Source organism: Artibeus jamaicensis, unplaced genomic scaffold, assembly GCF_021234435.1.
Source record: "Artibeus jamaicensis isolate MK-2021 breed Jamaican fruit bat unplaced genomic scaffold, CSHL_Jam_final contig_354, whole genome shotgun sequence".
Lineage (NCBI taxonomy): Eukaryota > Metazoa > Chordata > Mammalia > Chiroptera > Phyllostomidae > Artibeus > Artibeus jamaicensis.
In genome coordinates, this window is record NW_026521803.1 from 42,484,630 (window position 1) to 42,501,857 (window position 17,228).

The window sequence follows — 17,228 nt, forward strand, 5'->3', positions numbered from 1 at the left end:
TATGTGAATCATTGTTCCAAAAAGCTTTCTCATCTTTCTCTCTAGGGTATTAATCCTTTGGTATTGGTGTCTAAATTTTCTTTCCTGGGACAGAAGCTGAGTATTTTCAGATAAATAGATAATAGATAGATAGATAAACACATAGATAGATAGGAAATATATGTAGTACATGCCTGGAAATATATGTAAGCTTTGCATGAATAGACATATGTAAACATATGTTTTCTCATATACATACATATATATAAAAATCACTCATCTTGCTCATCTTAATTTTGCATGTTAATCTAATGAGATAATTAAGAGTAGAGAGAAAAACAAATGTGAGCAAAGCATACATTAAAATGAACTCTCCAGCAGTGTGAGAGAGCTGTAGATTCACTGGCACAGAAGGCAAAAGGGCTGCTCCAGAAAGCCTACACTGCAACCCCGAGTAATGAGCTCATTCTTTTATCAGGCTAGAAGTCTTGGTCGTTACAGATTTTAGGAGGGAATGTGACAAACAACATCAGGCTCTTAAACAAGTAGCCAAATAGTTATATTTTACAGATATTATTTTACATGACACAGGGTGCATTGTTTAGTCACGTATTATTTTAAGTCTTTCAGTGCTACCATGTCCTAATCAGCATTGGAGGTATTATCTTCAATTTGGGGGACCAAAAGGTTTTTTTTAAGTTTTTGTTTGTCTATTTTCAGAGAGAGGAGAAGGGAGGGAGAATGAATGGGAGATAAAATAGACATCAATGTGAAAGAGAAGTCTTGACGGGTTGCCTTTCATAAGCCCCCAGCCAGGGACAGAATCCACACCCCAGCCTGTTCCCTGACTGTGAATTGAACAGGTGACTTCTAGCTTTGCAGGGTGACTCCCAACCAACTGAGCCATGCTGGTCAGGGCGGGAGGACCAGAATTCCTTAAAATATGAAATACATCTGTAATTTTTTATCCATTTTGAACACTAGGTAGTGGTTGACAGTGCTTTTAGGATGGCTTGGTGAATCACGAAGGGAACTAAGTCTTTTCCCTTCAACAAAACCCTTGGTTGGCAGTCACGGAAAACACCACGGAGTGATCAGACAAGTCAAACGGGCACCTTGTTGAAGACGAAGGAAATGCCCCACTCCTGCCCACTCTCTCCCACCTGAGGCCGGCGGGGACTGAGGAGCTCTGGTCAGCTCACAGTCCAGAGGCTCAGGACCACTGAACACGGACCTCCCCCACCCACACACACCTCACCACCTCACTACGGAAGGCCAATTTACAGAAAATTGTTTTTACCCAGGATATCACCTCTGACTGTCAATAGGAAATGACAAGACATGCCAAAAGACAACACAATTCGAAGAGACAGAACAAGCCTCGGGACAAGACATGGCAGGGATGTTGGCATTACCAGGCCAGGAATTTAAAGCAACTGTGATTAACATGCTAAGGGCTCTAAAGGATCCAGTAGACAGTGTGTAAGAGCAGATGGGCAATGTAGGGAGACAGATGGAAATCCCAAGAAAGAACCGAAAAAAAAAAAAAAAAGGATAAAAAAACACTGTCTCAAAAATGAAGAATGTCTTTGATAGACTTATAAGTACACTGGATATGACTGAAGAAAGAATCTATGAGCTTAAGGAGATCTCAGTAGGAATCACCAAAACTAAAAAACAAAAAGAACAAAGACAAAAGCAAACAGTATATCCAAGGACCATGGGGCAACTATAGGTGTGATATATGCATAGTGGGAATTCAAGGAGGAGAAGAGAAAATGTAACAGAAGAAATGTTTGAAACAATAATGACTTACAGTTTCTTCAAAATTAATATCAGACAAAAAATTACAGATTCAGGAAGCCCAATGAACATTAAGCAGAAGAATAAATGACAAAAAAATAACTATACCTAGGCATATCATTTTATAACTATAGAGAATCAAAGATAAAGAAAAAATCTTGAAAGAAGCTGGGGAGTGGACACATTAAAGGAACAAAGAGCAAAGTTATATCCATTGTTCCCTCCGAAATCATGCAAGAAGACAGTTGAAGGAACTATTTAATATTAGGAGAGAAAAATCCCTCCGACCTACAATTCTGTACCCTGCAAAATTATCCTTCAGTGGGGAAGCAAATTTAAGGCTCTATCAGATAAATAAAATTCAGATACTTTGTTGCCAGTAGACCTAACTTGCAAGAAATATTGAAAGAACTTTTTTAGATGGAAGTATAATAATGTAGGTTAAGCAGCAAGACCTATACAAACAAGAAAAAGCATCAAAAGAAGGCGTAAGTAAAGGTAAAGATGGGCATTATGTGCATTTTTCTCAGAAACACACCCATTGCTTATGTTTAACGACCCTAAACTTGTAGAGTCATTTTGTCTGCCAATCAACAGGTGTCAGTTGCATCCTGACTCCAGTGGTACCAGCAACTTGCAGGATGGGTGGGAGAGAGGCAAGAAATTAAATCCAGTCCAAATTCAACAAAACTTTATTGGGAATCCTGTGTGCAGCACAAGTGCTAGTGTTTGCAGGAGATACACTTTAAATAAAAGCACCCGGCCCTTGCTTTCATGGAGCTATTCTTCCACATAATCTTAAGATTATTTCAAAGTTCAGCTAAGAACGACCAAAACTGAGGGCATGGTGGATGACATTTGGTTTCTTCTGTATTGTCTTTGGCTGCGGTTAATTAGAAAGGAATACAAATACCCGCTGGAAAAGTGGGATAAGAGAGGAATAACTGATCATTTTCTTTAAGCGCACAGGTATACAGCATATACCGTACCCCAAGTTAAAAAATATTTTTCTTCCAAGGTCACCGAACTGCACAACATCAAAAATATAACCAGACTGCCTCGAGAGACAAAGAAGCATGCGGTGGCCATTATCTTTCATGATGAAACATCCAAGACATTTGCCTGTGAGTCAGGTAAGCAGTGATAGCCCCGTCTGCAGCTGGAGGAAACTCCGCTGCTTCTGAGACAGGGCCCACATGAACTGAGATGCACTGCAGAGTAGGATGGCTTATTGTGATGAGAATGTGCCCCGGAAGGCTTTATTCGGAAGCTCAACGGAGTCATTTTTTCGGATGTTCTTGGTGCTTGTTTATTATCGGTCAGTGTCTGGGTTTTGCTCCCAGGTGGTCAGAGGACTGTTCAGGCTTCCATTCGAGTTTGGAGATTTAAGGGAGCAGTGCCTGGGCGATGTCCTTAGGGCAAGGTTATGAAGTGCATTATGGTTCTCGCTGGGGGCAGTAGGGGCATTTGGTGTGGCAATAACGAAAGAGCCTGGCGGAAGAGTGGCGCAGGGCAGCCTGTCCAGCCCCTTCAGAACTGAACTTAGAGCAATCGGTTACCTTCGTGGATCCTCAAGCTGCAAATAAATATCTGACTGAATTTGAGTCTCCCAGTTCATAAAGTATTGAGACACAGGATGGCTTCTAGTTGGAATTTGGAGTATTTTTCATTTTGCATTTCCTGTGCTATATCATGTATTACTTATTACAGCTTTTTAAGGATTTTACTTAATGAAACAGCACATTCATTTTTGAATGGATGGAAGCAAAAAGCACTAAGGGTTTGAAAGATGTGAATTTAAATTAATAGCTGAGTGTTTAGGAAAAGAATTATTGAGTACTGTATTTATAGTTAAAGTGTATGGAAGTCAATGCTACCAGGTTATAATATTCTAAAACCAGTAATGTCACTTTGCCTAAATAAAATTGCTCACACCTCCACACCTACTCTTATCTCAGTTTTACTAAACCATTAGAATTCATCAGAGTGTCCTTCTTTCCTTGAAAGCTTCCTTCCTTTTGCTATACTTTTCTTCACTTGCCATCTGACTTCATTTCATCATTTAAAGCGGACTGTGTGGCATTGATCAGAAGTCTGTTACCTGGTATTGCAAATTTCTGTTCTGTAACAGGACTTCTCTCATCCTTCTCGGGATCATATTTTCACACATACAAATCTTCGTATCTTCTCCTCTGTCTTCAAACTGTCTACAACCACGTCACTGTTTTTCTGAGCTGTGAAATAACGTCTTCTGTTAAAACCAACGACACTCAGAAAACTGGTTGTCAAGAATAGATGTAGGATAATTTTCACTATTGATGGTATGCTTCACATTTCAATGCTCCCATTGCATCTTTGAAATGCTCTGTTTTGCATCTTTGAAATTGTACTGAGCCATGTTGTGGAAACACAGGCAGCTCTGGACTATGTTATTTGAGGTAAGAAGGCTATATTGAAATATATTCCAACATAATTCAGAAATACAGTTCAGAGTTGTAACCCGCAAGTCTGAAGTCAGAACATTTAAACAAAATTTTTATTATCTATTTATTTATTTACTTACTTGTTGTCACAGCAGTGATGGTTTCCTGGTTCATGTAAGGTTTTTGAGAAATGAAGGACTCTTTGTTAAAAGAGAATGAGCTTAATTCCCAAGACAAGAATTTCTGGAGCCCTGGCTGGTGTAGCTCAGTGGATTGAGCACAGGCCTGCGAACCAAAGAACAGGGGCTTGATTCCCAGTAAGGGCACATGCCTGGGTTGCAGGCCAGTTCCCAGCAGGGGGCACACGAGAAGCATATCATTGATACTTCTCTCCCTCTCTCCTTCCTTTCCCCTCTAAAGATAAAGAACTAAAAATCTTAAAAAGAAAAAGACTAGGATTAAAAAAATAATAATTTCTGGAGAGCAAGCTAAAACTAGATCCAAATACGAAGACAGAAGAATGTTAGATTCCGACTTATGTGAAAGCATTACTTATTTTTTTTAAACCACAAATTATGTGATGATATAATAGTGTGCTTGAAGCTAGTAATAAATCACATTTAAGAAACAATGGCATGACTTTTAAAGATTGTCTTTGTGGCACATGCCGGTGGGAGAAAAGAAGGTACTTTCAGGGAATCGGAGTACTTTTGCTTACAAACGACAAGACTCAAACTATCAAGCAGTCGGGGACGTGAGAATCAAAAGAGCAAGAAGATTCAAGCTAAGTGAACGGAGCTGTGACATTGATTTCTAATGCAAACACAGGTAAAATTGTAATTCTAGTAACGGCTCGTGGGAGGGTGAACTATTTCAATGATCTTTTCAAGAATACTGGCGACTGTCATGCAATAAATACGCATCCCCTTGACTCTGTGGACCTTTTCGGAACATACCCCATGTCCCCCCGTGGGCTGGCACGTGTGGCTGTGGCTTTAAGCACAATTCGTGTGATGACAATGGAATTAGAAACTGGCAAATGCCTATAAAGAAAACCATTGAATAAGTTATGGTATCTTCTACCCTAAAATAATATGCAATCACTTGGAAGAATTCTAATTAAACCAATTAACTTCATAGAAAACACTTCTATGAAGTTCAGTTCTTCAAACAAAACAACTAGCAGAGAAGTATATACTGAATGATCACATTTTGTAAAATAAATAATGGGAGAGAGTTGTGTGTGTTTTAACAAGCATTACCAGCATAAGGGAAGATGATAATGAGGTGATGGAAAAGAAAGACGAAGGGAAAAAAGACAAGCAAAACAGAAGTAAGAAAATAGAATGAACGGGAGACAATACCCAGTATATAAATGTAATTTATGTATGGGGGAATGTGCGCACACGAATAGATCCAGATGTTTTAAGTTAGTCATCAGGAAAATGCTCATTAAAATTACAATGACATATCAGTGAGCACCTATCAGAATGGTGAAAATGGAAAAAAAATAGTAACATCATCAAATGCTTATGAGGTTTTGGAGAAACTAGGTCATTCAGACATCGCTGGTGGAAATGCAAAGTGGTGTAACCATCCTGGAAAGTGTGTGGCGGCTCCTTGTAAGATTAAATATGCAACTATCACAGAACCCAACAATTGCACTTTTGGACATTTATCTCAGGAAAAAAATGAAAATATGTTCACACCACACCCCTGCCCCCCCGCACACACCTGACAAAAATGCTCACTGCAGCTTTCTCTATAATGGTGCCAAACTGGAAAGGACCCAGATACCTTGCAACAAACTGGGGTTCACTCATATCATGAAAAATTCCTCAGTCATAAAAAGAATAAATTATTGATCTACGCAGTGACCTGGATGAATCTCAAGTGAATTATGCCAATTGAAAAAAAAAGCCAACCCAAAAGATTACATGCTTGGTAACTCAATCCATAACATCTGTGAGATGACAAATTTTAGAAATGGAGGGCTCATTAGTTGCTAAGGTTAGGAATGGGATTTGGGGTGTGGTTGTCAGGGAGTATGAGGCCATAAAGGGGTCACATGAATTTCTATTGAAACTGAGCAGTTATCTTGATTGTAATGGTGCATACACAGACCTACACAGATGATAAATTATATAGAATTTATACATACACACACAAATAAGTATAAGTAAAACCACAAACATCTAAATAACATCAATATCTTGGTTCTGATATTATACTATAATCTTGCAAGATATTACCATTGGGAGAGAGAGAAAAAATATACACAGATCTCTCTATAATATTTCTTATAACTAAATACACATGAATCTACACTTATCTCAAAAAAATAAAAATTAGACCTTTTATCTGTAATGTTATCTATGATGTATTTTTAAGTTAAAAAACAGGGTAAGGAGAGAGTTGCAGGAACAAAAGGTACTTGGTATATTCTCCTATGATAAAAAGAAATGGACAACAACAGCAAACAATGAAAATAATCCTAAACATCGACCTGTGTAGTTTGTATATATTTGATGAGCACAAAGAATGGAGACCTCCTGTGAGTGTCCCCCAGCTTCTGTGCTCCCAGCACAAGCACCTCACCCACCTCTTTTCCTTCCTGCCCCTCATCTTACTTAGCGCTTCTGCTCCACGCTCCCACAGCACACTGAACTTGGACTTCCCATGCTCCGTTCAAAAGCCTCCTGCTCTGTCAGATTTGAAGCTCAATGCAGGGATGACCATATTGTTCTTCTCACCCTGGAATTCCCAACACTACAGTGCTGATAAGAATTTGTTGGCTTAGTGAATTCATGAATGAGTAAAATTTATATTTAAGTTTTGTTATAATGATATATTAATCATACTCTCTTTACAGAGAGATAGTTTCTTTTTGAAGACAAATTTTACAGACTAATTGGGCATCGCCATGGGGAAAATTATTTAAATTGCCAAATAACAGACTGCTGTGTTTGTGATAGTAGGGGCGGGGTGAGGGCGAATGAGCAAAGCCGTGTGTGTGCATATGTGAGTGTGTTCATGTATGTGTGTGCGAACACCCGTGACCCATCAGGGCTGCTGCAGTGACTCTGATAAAACACAGTGGAATACAAATGAGAAATTCTGCATTTTGCCTCTTCGTTGAAAAGGAGCCCTGGTTTGGGGGGCCGGTGGGTCAAGCATGTTCAATCTCAAGTCAATGTCTAATAAATTAAGGAGCGCATGGCCTGGATGCTGGAAACCCAGAGATGGGGTAATAGATCCTTCTCCCCTTCACTTAGAAAAGAAGAAAGAGGCAAAAAAGAGCTCAAGTGTGTTGTTTTTGTCAATATATGGAAGCCCCAAACCCATCTCCAAATAATTTAGGGTAAAAAGTATTTAAAGTCTGGAAACCCAATTCATTCCTAAAAAATTATTTGTGGCATTGAATTTATTCTCTAATATAATAAAGTTATCTTAACACTTTCTTCCATTCAAAATTTGGAGTGGCATATTTATGAAATTAATAAATTACCCAACGTTAAAATGAAATACATTGGGCAAACCCCCCAAATTCTAACATATCCATACATTCATAATAATTTTTTTAAGTTTTGCACAAGTATTGCTTTTATACCTGTAATACCTGAATATAAGTATACCACATTTCGGTTTATTTTCATTATAGTTCACAAGTTCTATATCTTTATTTCTGAGAGACGTTGTTTTCTAATATAACTTCGCTTTCTCACAAATTTATGTTAGTCAATAAGATATATTTTTATTTTCTAAAACACTTACTGAGCCTTATAAGAAAGCATTTTTTTTCACAGAGAATTCTCTAAGGTTTCTGCCTGTCAGGCTTCTCATAATCTTTCCTATAAGCCCAAAAAGGATTTAGCCAAAAATCCTTCTTAAATTTAAAATGACAGGTAATAGGCATGCAGTGAAGCCTGTATTTTGATTAGCATTTTTATTATATATGCAATTACAAAACCTGCGTTTGTTCCCACCTGTGACCTAAAACCTGTAGACATTAGAAATAAACTTATTATTCATCTTTATTAATGATTTAGGTACTAGACAAAAATCTGTTCTTGGACATAGGTGAATGGAACTTACTGTGAAGTCTAATTGCTATTTATGAATATTATAATAAAGAATGTGTATATGTGTATATAATATTAAGAAATACTTTGAACCATATGTGTTATTTAATTTTGGAAGGACTCAATTCATGCTTAAGAATGAGGAAAAGGTCCCTTGTATAAAGGTTCTAGACATCAGGCACTCACCCCAGATTATAGAACTGTTTTGTTTTTTTTTTGTCTGTGGTAATATAGCTAATTTAATAGGAGTAAGCCAGTAAAAGAACTGATAAATTTAATGATTGTTTACTCATATAATCACATATGGCTTCAGATTCTTAAAATATAATTTATATAACCCAAATAATAGCTGATTCACAACCAATACAAAGGAAGAAATCAATTTTATCACATTTAAGAAGTCAAATTGTTACCAATGGTATTTAGCTAGAAAAGGGGAGCAAAGGGAACTAGACATTGAGTTTAATAAATTGGGAAGCAGAAGTCTGCCTGCTCAGTAAGGAAGCCGCAGCTTCACACCCCAGGGGATTACAGCATTTCTCTGCCAGGAGAATTAAGGCTTCTCACTTCCTCACTCCAGTACCAGACTGCCAGGTGGGAGGAGGACAAGACAGGCACATGTGCAATAGAGGGCAAAATGGCACATGGAGAGGTGTGCTGGACCAAAGAGGCCTGTCAGTCTAGCCTGGGGAGAGCAGGGGTTGCTTAAGAGGTACACCCATCTGAAGCCTGTGGAAGTTTGGGAAGTTCATTGGTCATTTTGAAAAGACACCTGGTCCATTCCACATCCAAGCTAATATAATCCCAGGTGAACAAAGGAGCTCTCTGCTGCTTGTGACCTGCACTCACACGGTGCACTTGACTTTCTCTCCATGTGGCTCTAGCAGGTGTGTGGCCCGTGGCTGTGCAACTCCACAGGTAGGCTGCAGAAGGAGGGGTCTGAAGTGGGCTGCAGCTGGAAACACAGGCTGCAAAACTCAGCTCACTGAATGCTGGGCTGGACTCTAATATGGAGCAGAACTCCGGGCCATGGCTTTCATCCTGGCCCTACTAAAGGCAAGATGGGACTTTTTCCACGGTGTGACAGATAGACATGGGACAGTGGGAAGCCATGAGGAACCCCCTTAATTATACATCATCAATAACCATACCACAGAGCCACATCCTAAGGAGATTCTTTTCCTTTACATACCACAAGAACCCCACTTCCACCGGTAATGGAATTAGAGTGTGACATTGGAAAAAAATATTCACTGCATCTACTCAGAGATACACGATCTGCAGATAAACATCATACTTCAGTTTCAAGTGATGTCAGTCAACACTTCTGCGAGCAGTCCATTTACTTTGGGGATAATGGGAGACATTTCTGTTCAGTACAAAAGGGAACTTGAATGAAGTTGGAAAACTTGTATTTCTAGCTGACTCAGTCACAGTGCAATAGAGCTGCTGGTTTGTAGCCATCTGCTTCTCAGCTATCCTGCTAAGATTTGGAAGAAATCATAAAAAATACAAAAAAAAAGAATCCAGTGGCCTTATATGATCTGAAATATGTTGGGACTTTGAAGTTGTTTCTTTAGAGAGAGTGGATGCCATGTGGTAGTCACGGTGTAACAAGACTTTAAATTTTTTATTTTCTTTTTATTTTTAAAAATTCAATTTAATTTTTATTGTGTTTTTTCCATTACCTTTTAGTTCCTTTATACGTCCCTCCCCCCAGCAGTCACCACACTGTTGCATATGAGTGCTTATTCCTTTTTACTCCATCCTTCCATCCCCAAACCCCCCAACCCTGTCATCTGCTCTACATCTATGAGTCTGTTTCACTTGTTAGTTCTGTTTGTTCATTAGATTCCACAGATGAATGAAATCGTGTAGCATTTGTCTGTCTTTGACTGGGTTATTTCACTTAGAATAATGTTCTCCAGGTGCATCCATAGTGTCACAAAGGATGCCATTTTCTTCATTTTTATGGTCAAGTCGAATTCCAATATGTAAATGTCCCATAGTTATTTTAACCACTCACCTATTGATGGGCACTTGGGCTGCTTCCATATCTTGGTGATTATAAATCATGCTTCAAAGAACATAGGGGTGCTTATGTTCTTTTAAATTCGTGTTTTGGGTTTCTTTGGATACAGTCCAAAAAGTGGGATCAAAATAAAAAGACAACCCATAGAATGGAATAATATATTCACCAATACATCTAATAAAGAGTAAATATCCAAAAATCATAAAGTACTTACAAAACTCAGCACCAAAAAAACCAGCCCCATTAAAAAAATGGGCAAAGGACCTGAATAGATACTTCTCCAAAAAAACATGAAAAGGTACTCAACATCACTAACCATCACAGAAATGCAAATTCAAACCACAATGAGATACCATCTCATAACTTTCAGAATGGCTATCATCAATAAATCAACAAACAACAAGTGTTGGCAAGGATGTGGAGAAGGGAACTCTTTTGCACTGTTGATGGGAATGCAGACAGGTGCAGCCACTGTGTAAAGCAGTATGGAGATAACTCAAAACATTAAAAGTGGAACTGCCTTTTGACCTAGAGATTTTAAATTTCTAATGCCCTTTGTAGACTCGCATTGAATAAAAATGCCAAAATTTCAAGTGCAACTCGTCATGAAAAGATTAAATATTTGGCAAAATCTGGGCACAATTATCAGGTTGACATGATAAACAAATCACAGCCCAAAACAATTTGAGCGAAACTTGAGAAGACTTGGTTACCTTGTGGTGTCCAGGTATGTGGGCGGCACACAGGTAAACGAAGTTGTTTGAAGACTCAGTCCCAACCTTGCTGCCAAAGCGTGGCTGGGGTGGGCTGACTTCACGTGGATTGGATGTGGCTAGCGCACCACTCCTAAAAGGGGTTCTTTGCCCTGGGACATTAGAAACAGAGAGGAATTAGTTCTTAGAAGAAAATATATAACCTGATGAACCATTAATCAAAGTATAAGAAGAGGGACCCCCCAAACTGGAATTTGTTCATAAACAATGGTGTACTTATTCAGACATGTTTAAACTTCAGTCACCTCCAAACTGTTCTCCATTTGATGCAATATACCTATTGAGACACTTTCCCCACTGCTCAGAACATTGATTTTGATGGCCGACGTTTAGCGTTTCTGCCATTTTTTGTTTCACCTCTTTCACATCAGCAAAATATTTCTATTTGAGGACTTTTTCATTCAGGAAAGAAAAAAATGCCTCTCAGGGCAAAATCAGGTGAGTAGGGAAGGCTGGGGCCCAGGGGCCATGCAGTTTTTGGTCTGAAACTGCTGAACACTCAGCATGGTGTAGACAAGTGCACTCATAAATCACCCATCATGAAATGGGTAAATGCATTGAAAGAGTCTTCAGAAAAATTCACTGAGGCAGAACGCAGCCTCTCACAATAATGCCAGCTGGTGCACTGATACAGATAGGTTCCTAGAACACTCACCTAGTGGGAGAAGCCTGAACTATAAGTGGTCCACCTCCAGAAGATAATTCCAGTTTTGGGGAGGTCCCCCCTTGTATATAGTTAAGTACAATATGCATGATACTGACGAGTCCTGGTTAAATCATTCTCAAAAAATGAATAGCTTCTAGGAAGTGATGACTTGAGAATACAATCCAGTCCATATGTCAAGGTGGCACTCTCGTCCCCTCACCTGCTCTCATCACCTCCAGCTGCTGTTGCCCAGCCGGGCTACCTCTGCTGGTCCTCTGCCTGTCGTGTCTTACAGTGAAACGTCAGAGAACCCTTGTGCCCCTCCTCCGAGACCAGCAAGTAGATCCCCCCAAAAGCATGAAGCACCCAAAAAAAAAGTACTTTTAGAACTACTATTTGGGCAAGAATTTACAAAGTACTTTTCAAGTTTTATGAACAATTAACATACATGAGTGTCAGCTGGAAAATAGTGTGATAGGGAGGTGTCATTCCTTATTCCTGTATATTAAGAAAATGTATTTTTGCTTTACTTTCAGAATTTACATGATGAAATTACCTTTGATGTGTCACTCTAAAATTATACCATCTGCTCTTCTGTTATACAGAATCGTTCTAAGAAATCAAACTATGTATAATGGGGTGCCAGACTTTTGAAGTTTTTGATGCAGAGAGTTTGAATATTTTTATGGCAGGAAAAAACTTTTATTCAAAGTGTTGAATGAGGACTTAAAATGTGAATATTTTTCTTAAAGCAGTAACCTATCTCAGTAAACTAACAAAAAATGTGTTTTTTATTTAAACTCTCTAAACATGTTTTAAACAATTATTATTTAATAGTGGAGTAGGCTTTGAGACCGAATGTATTTTTGCCAACTTATCCTTATATGTCTGTATACTTATAAAAGATTCACTATAAACAGAATAAAAAGAGGTCAAAATGCAAAATCCTTTGTACCACAAAACAATTTTACAATTAAAAAAGTTTGTACTTCTGGCCAAGATGGAGGCATAGGTAGACACACTGTGCCTTTTTGCACAACTAAAAGAAGGACAGCAACAAATTTAAAAACAAAAAACAACTAGAACTGTTAGAAAATCAAACTATATGGAAGTCCAACAGCCAAGGAGTTAAAGAAAACACATTTACCCAGACCGCTAGAAGGGGTGGAGACAAGGGTGGAGATGGGCAGCCAGTTGGAAAGTACTCTCGACATGGTGGCAGCTGGAGGACCAGGTGGTACCACATTTATGTGTGGATAAACCAGGAGGAACAACTGGGGAAGGAACCAGATCCACAACCCAGAGTCACAGCAGGGAAATAAAGCTTCAAACCTATAACTGCAAACACCTGTGGGAGTTAAGGTGGCAGTGGGAGAAACTCCCAGTTTCACAGGAGAGTTCACTGGAGAGACCCACAGTGTCCTAGAATGTACACAAATACACCCACCTGGAAATCAGCACCAGAAGGACCCAATTTGTTTGTGGGAAGCAAGGAAAGTGACTGAAATCTGGCAGAGAGCGGAGCAAGCGCCATTGTTCCCTCTCAGACCCCTCCCCCACAGACAGCATCACAACTCAGCCACGTGGATTTCCCCACTGTCATGAACACCTAAGGCTCCACCCCTCACAACATAATAGGCATGCCCAGACAAATATGGACCAAATTAAAGAACAGATTAAAGTTCCCCCCCAAAATACAGGTAATCAATGAAGAGATAGCCAACCTATGAGACGCAGAGTTCAGAACACTGGTCATCAGGATGCTGATAGAAATGGTTGAATATGGTCACAAAATAGAGGAAAAACTGAAGGCTATGAAAAGTGAAGTAAAGGAAAATGTGCAGGGAACCAACAGTGACAGGAAGGAAAGTGGGACTCAAATCAATGGTTTGGACCAAAAGGGAACACGAGAATGAAGAAACAAGAATTTTTTTTAAAATGAGGAGAGGCTTAGGAACCTCTGAAACAACTTTAAATGTTCTAATATCTGAATCACCCGCAGGGGTGCCAGAAGGAGAAGAGCAAGAAACTGAAAACTTATTTGGAATAACTTCCCCAATCTGGCAAAGGAAATAAACTTCCAAGAAGTTCAGGAAACTGAGAGTCCCAGGTGTTAAAAGAAGCACACACCAAGGCACATCATAATTACATTAACCAAGATTAGAGATAAGGGGAGAATCTTAGAAGCAGCAAGAGAAAAGAAGACAGTTATATATGAAGGAGTTTCCATAAGACTATCAGCTGATTCCTCAAAAGAAACTTTGCAGGCAAGAAGGGGATGGAAAGAAGTATTCAAAGTCATGAAAGGCAAGGACCTCCATCCAAAGTTACTCTATCCAGCAAAACAATCATTTAGAATGGGAGGGCAGATAAAGTGCTTCCCAGATAAGGCCAAGTTCAAGGAGTTCATCATCACCAAGCCTCCTCACCAAGCATCATATAACTTATTATATGAGAAGTTAAAGGGACTTATCTAAGAAAAAGAAAATATGAACAGTAAAATGACAACAAACTCACAACTACCAACAACTGAACCTAAAAAAACAAAAACAAACACAAACTCTAATCAAACAACTAGAACAGGAATTGATTCACAGTAATAAGATCACATGAAGGGTTATCACCGGGAAGAAGGTGGAAGGAGAATGGGGGGAAAGGCGCAGGGAATAAGAAGCATAAATGGTCAGTACAAAATAGAGAAGGGGAGGTTAAGAATAATATAGGAAATGTAGAAACCAAAGAACTTATATGTATGACCCATGGACATGAACTAAGGGGGAGAAAGGGAAGCAGGTGGGAGGGGGTGTGCAGGGCAGAAGGAAGTAAAGGGGAGAAAATGGGCCAACTGTAATAGCATAATCAACAAAATACATTTAAAAATTTTAAAGAGTTCGTAATGGGTTGAATTGTGCCCCTCCACTAAAAGAATTTGTGGTCCCCACGCTTGTTACTTTATGCTTCCAAGTCCAGCGGAGATCATAGTTGATTAGGGTCGCCCTAGGTCCATCCAATGACTTGTGTTTCTCTAAGAGAAAGGACTGGGAAGTTTGGACCAGAGACACAGAAGAAATGGAGAGCCGTGTGAAGATGCAGGCGGAGAGAGGAGGCCAGGATCAGGAACGCCAAGATTGCTGACATCCACCAGGTGCCAGGAGAGAATCCTGGAACAGAAGGACTCACAGCCTCGCACAGAAGCCCACTCTGCTGACTCCTGGATTTCCATCTCCCAGTCTCCCCGCCAACAGAGCAGGGAGAGAATATATTACTGTTGTTGATTTTTTAAGATTTTTAAAATTTATTTTTAGAGAGGGGAAGGAAGAGAGAAAGAGAGGGGGAGAAACATCAATGTGTGGTTGCCTCTTGCACGCCCCCTTCTGGGGACCTGGCCCTCAACCCAGGCATGTGCCTTGACTGGGAATCAAGACAGAGACCCTTTGGTTTGCAGGCCAGTGCTCAGTCCGCTGAGCCACACGAGCCAGGGACATTTGTGTTGTTTTTGAACCACCCAGTTTGTAGTCATTTATTATGACAGTCCCATTACTAATACAGAGCTCTTCCAAATTAGGTTTTAAAAACATGTCATTTGTGGAAGACTCTGAATGGGTTTCAACAGGACGGTAATGAGAAATATGGATTCCGTGCGCCAATGTAAACCAGAAATGATGAAATTCCTCATGTTTTTAAAGCAGTTTGGGGATCAGGGCAGAAGAACTGAAACAGCTGAGACAGGGCCACAGTTTGGACTTTGTCCTGAATACACGTAGGGTGAGTTAAAGTTCTTTCTTTTTAAACTACAAAGTATTTATTCTTTCTGATTATCAAAGTGATACGGGCTTTCCGGCTCCATAAATAAGGCTGACTTCATGTCCTGAAAGTACTTAGAAATAAGTACTAAGTATAGTGTAACATTTAAATGTATAGCTCAACCCACACAAAAGCGAACACCCTTTCGAGAGGAGTGAATTGGAGCCCCGGGAACAGAGCTGAAAGGAGGCAGTTGGACCTGCAGCCTTGGCTCAGCACCATCAAGAGCATGGAGCAAGGCTGCGTCTTCTCACGGTGACTGCTGGGCAAGGGACGGTGCCACGGCTTCCACGGGCTGGGGAAAGAGAACTGGGAGCTCTCAGGATGAAAGGATTAAGGAAAAATATTCAAATGCCAGCAAAGGAAAGGAACTAGGAAACTTGCTCCTCTAGGCGAGGTTTCTGGGATCCTTCAGTCCCAGCACTGCCTCACCGGCCTCTCTCTGTGATGCTACCACCTCCATGGGCCTCCACTTCGGCAGCCCCGGGATGTGTTTGAAGGACACAAAAAGGGCAGTTCTCCTTCAGCAACATGTGCCTCTCAGGATGCCCACATGGAGCCTCTAAGATAGGCCTTTTCCAGCGATGATGGCCGAAGTCGTAAGCCAACAAGTTAGAAAACAGACGAATGTCCATACAAGAGAGAGCGCTGCTGTACGTTTTGCAAAATAGAAAAGCGAATGAACTAAATAGCTTATAGGAGTCACAACTGTGATGTAAATGTTTGTATTTATTGACTTGAAAAGAGGCAGGTTAAGTAAAAAATGCTGTTCTCAAAATATACCATAAAGGGAGCCCAATATTTTGAGCACACAGGAGCACACACACACACAAATGTCCATGTCATCAACAGAACGTACAGAAAATTCACATCAATGACTTTGCCTATGTCGGGAAGTGTCAGTGACGTTCTCCTTGTTTCATCATAGTCTAGAAGTTGTTTAATAGCATGCATTGTTTCATTATCTTATGTGTCATTAAAACAGCATCCATAGATAACAATCTAAATACTAGTATTACAAACCCCCTGTGAACCTACCAACCACTTTAATAAATCTGTCAAATATAGTAAAATATGATGTGTGCTTTTGTTAATAATTATATCAGCCCCCAGAATTGCATTTTAATGGTCTGCATATTTTATTTAGTAAACATTTAGCTTATATTTATTTCTAGAAATTATGAGTTTTTTAACATATTTTTGAAATTTATAAAAATGTATTCCATACTCCACTCTTTGACAAGTTGACATTTTAACAAATTCTCTGCAAAGTCATGGTCAAGAACATGCTCTGGAGCCAGACTCTCTGAGTTCAAATCTTCCCTGTGCCCTGATTACACCTCTGCAAACAGAGCCAGGAATGACTTCTGCTGATGGGTTTATTATAACATGTGATATCAAAGTAGCAACGCCTAATATGTGTTACACATTTGACAAATTATAGTTAGTAGATGGTGGGGCAAAAGTAGGTTTATAGTTGTGAGCACACAATACACAGAGTTTATTCTCATATTATTATTATTAGTTATTGTGCTTTCTCCATATGAACAACTGTAAAGTCACTTTATCCCCCGCCCAGAGTTATCACTGTTTTTATTTCAAGAGTCAGCTCCAATTAGACCCAGTGAAACCTTATCCTGAATAGACTTTTAAATCCATTTTCTTGTCACACCTGGGATTTTCACA

The 17,228-nt window shown here is 39.5% G+C and overlaps 1 protein-coding gene across 1 annotated transcript in view; it reads left to right on the forward strand.

Annotated features, from left to right (window-relative positions):
- DOK6 (docking protein 6) overlaps window positions 1–17,228 on the forward strand; it is a 246,278-nt gene that overhangs the window by 88,706 nt on the left and 140,344 nt on the right. The window contains exon 3 of the mRNA XM_037145497.2: window positions 2,801–2,915. Within this exon, the coding sequence (XP_037001392.1) occupies window positions 2,801–2,915 (115 nt within the window). The remainder of the gene's footprint in view (window positions 1–2,800; window positions 2,916–17,228) is intronic.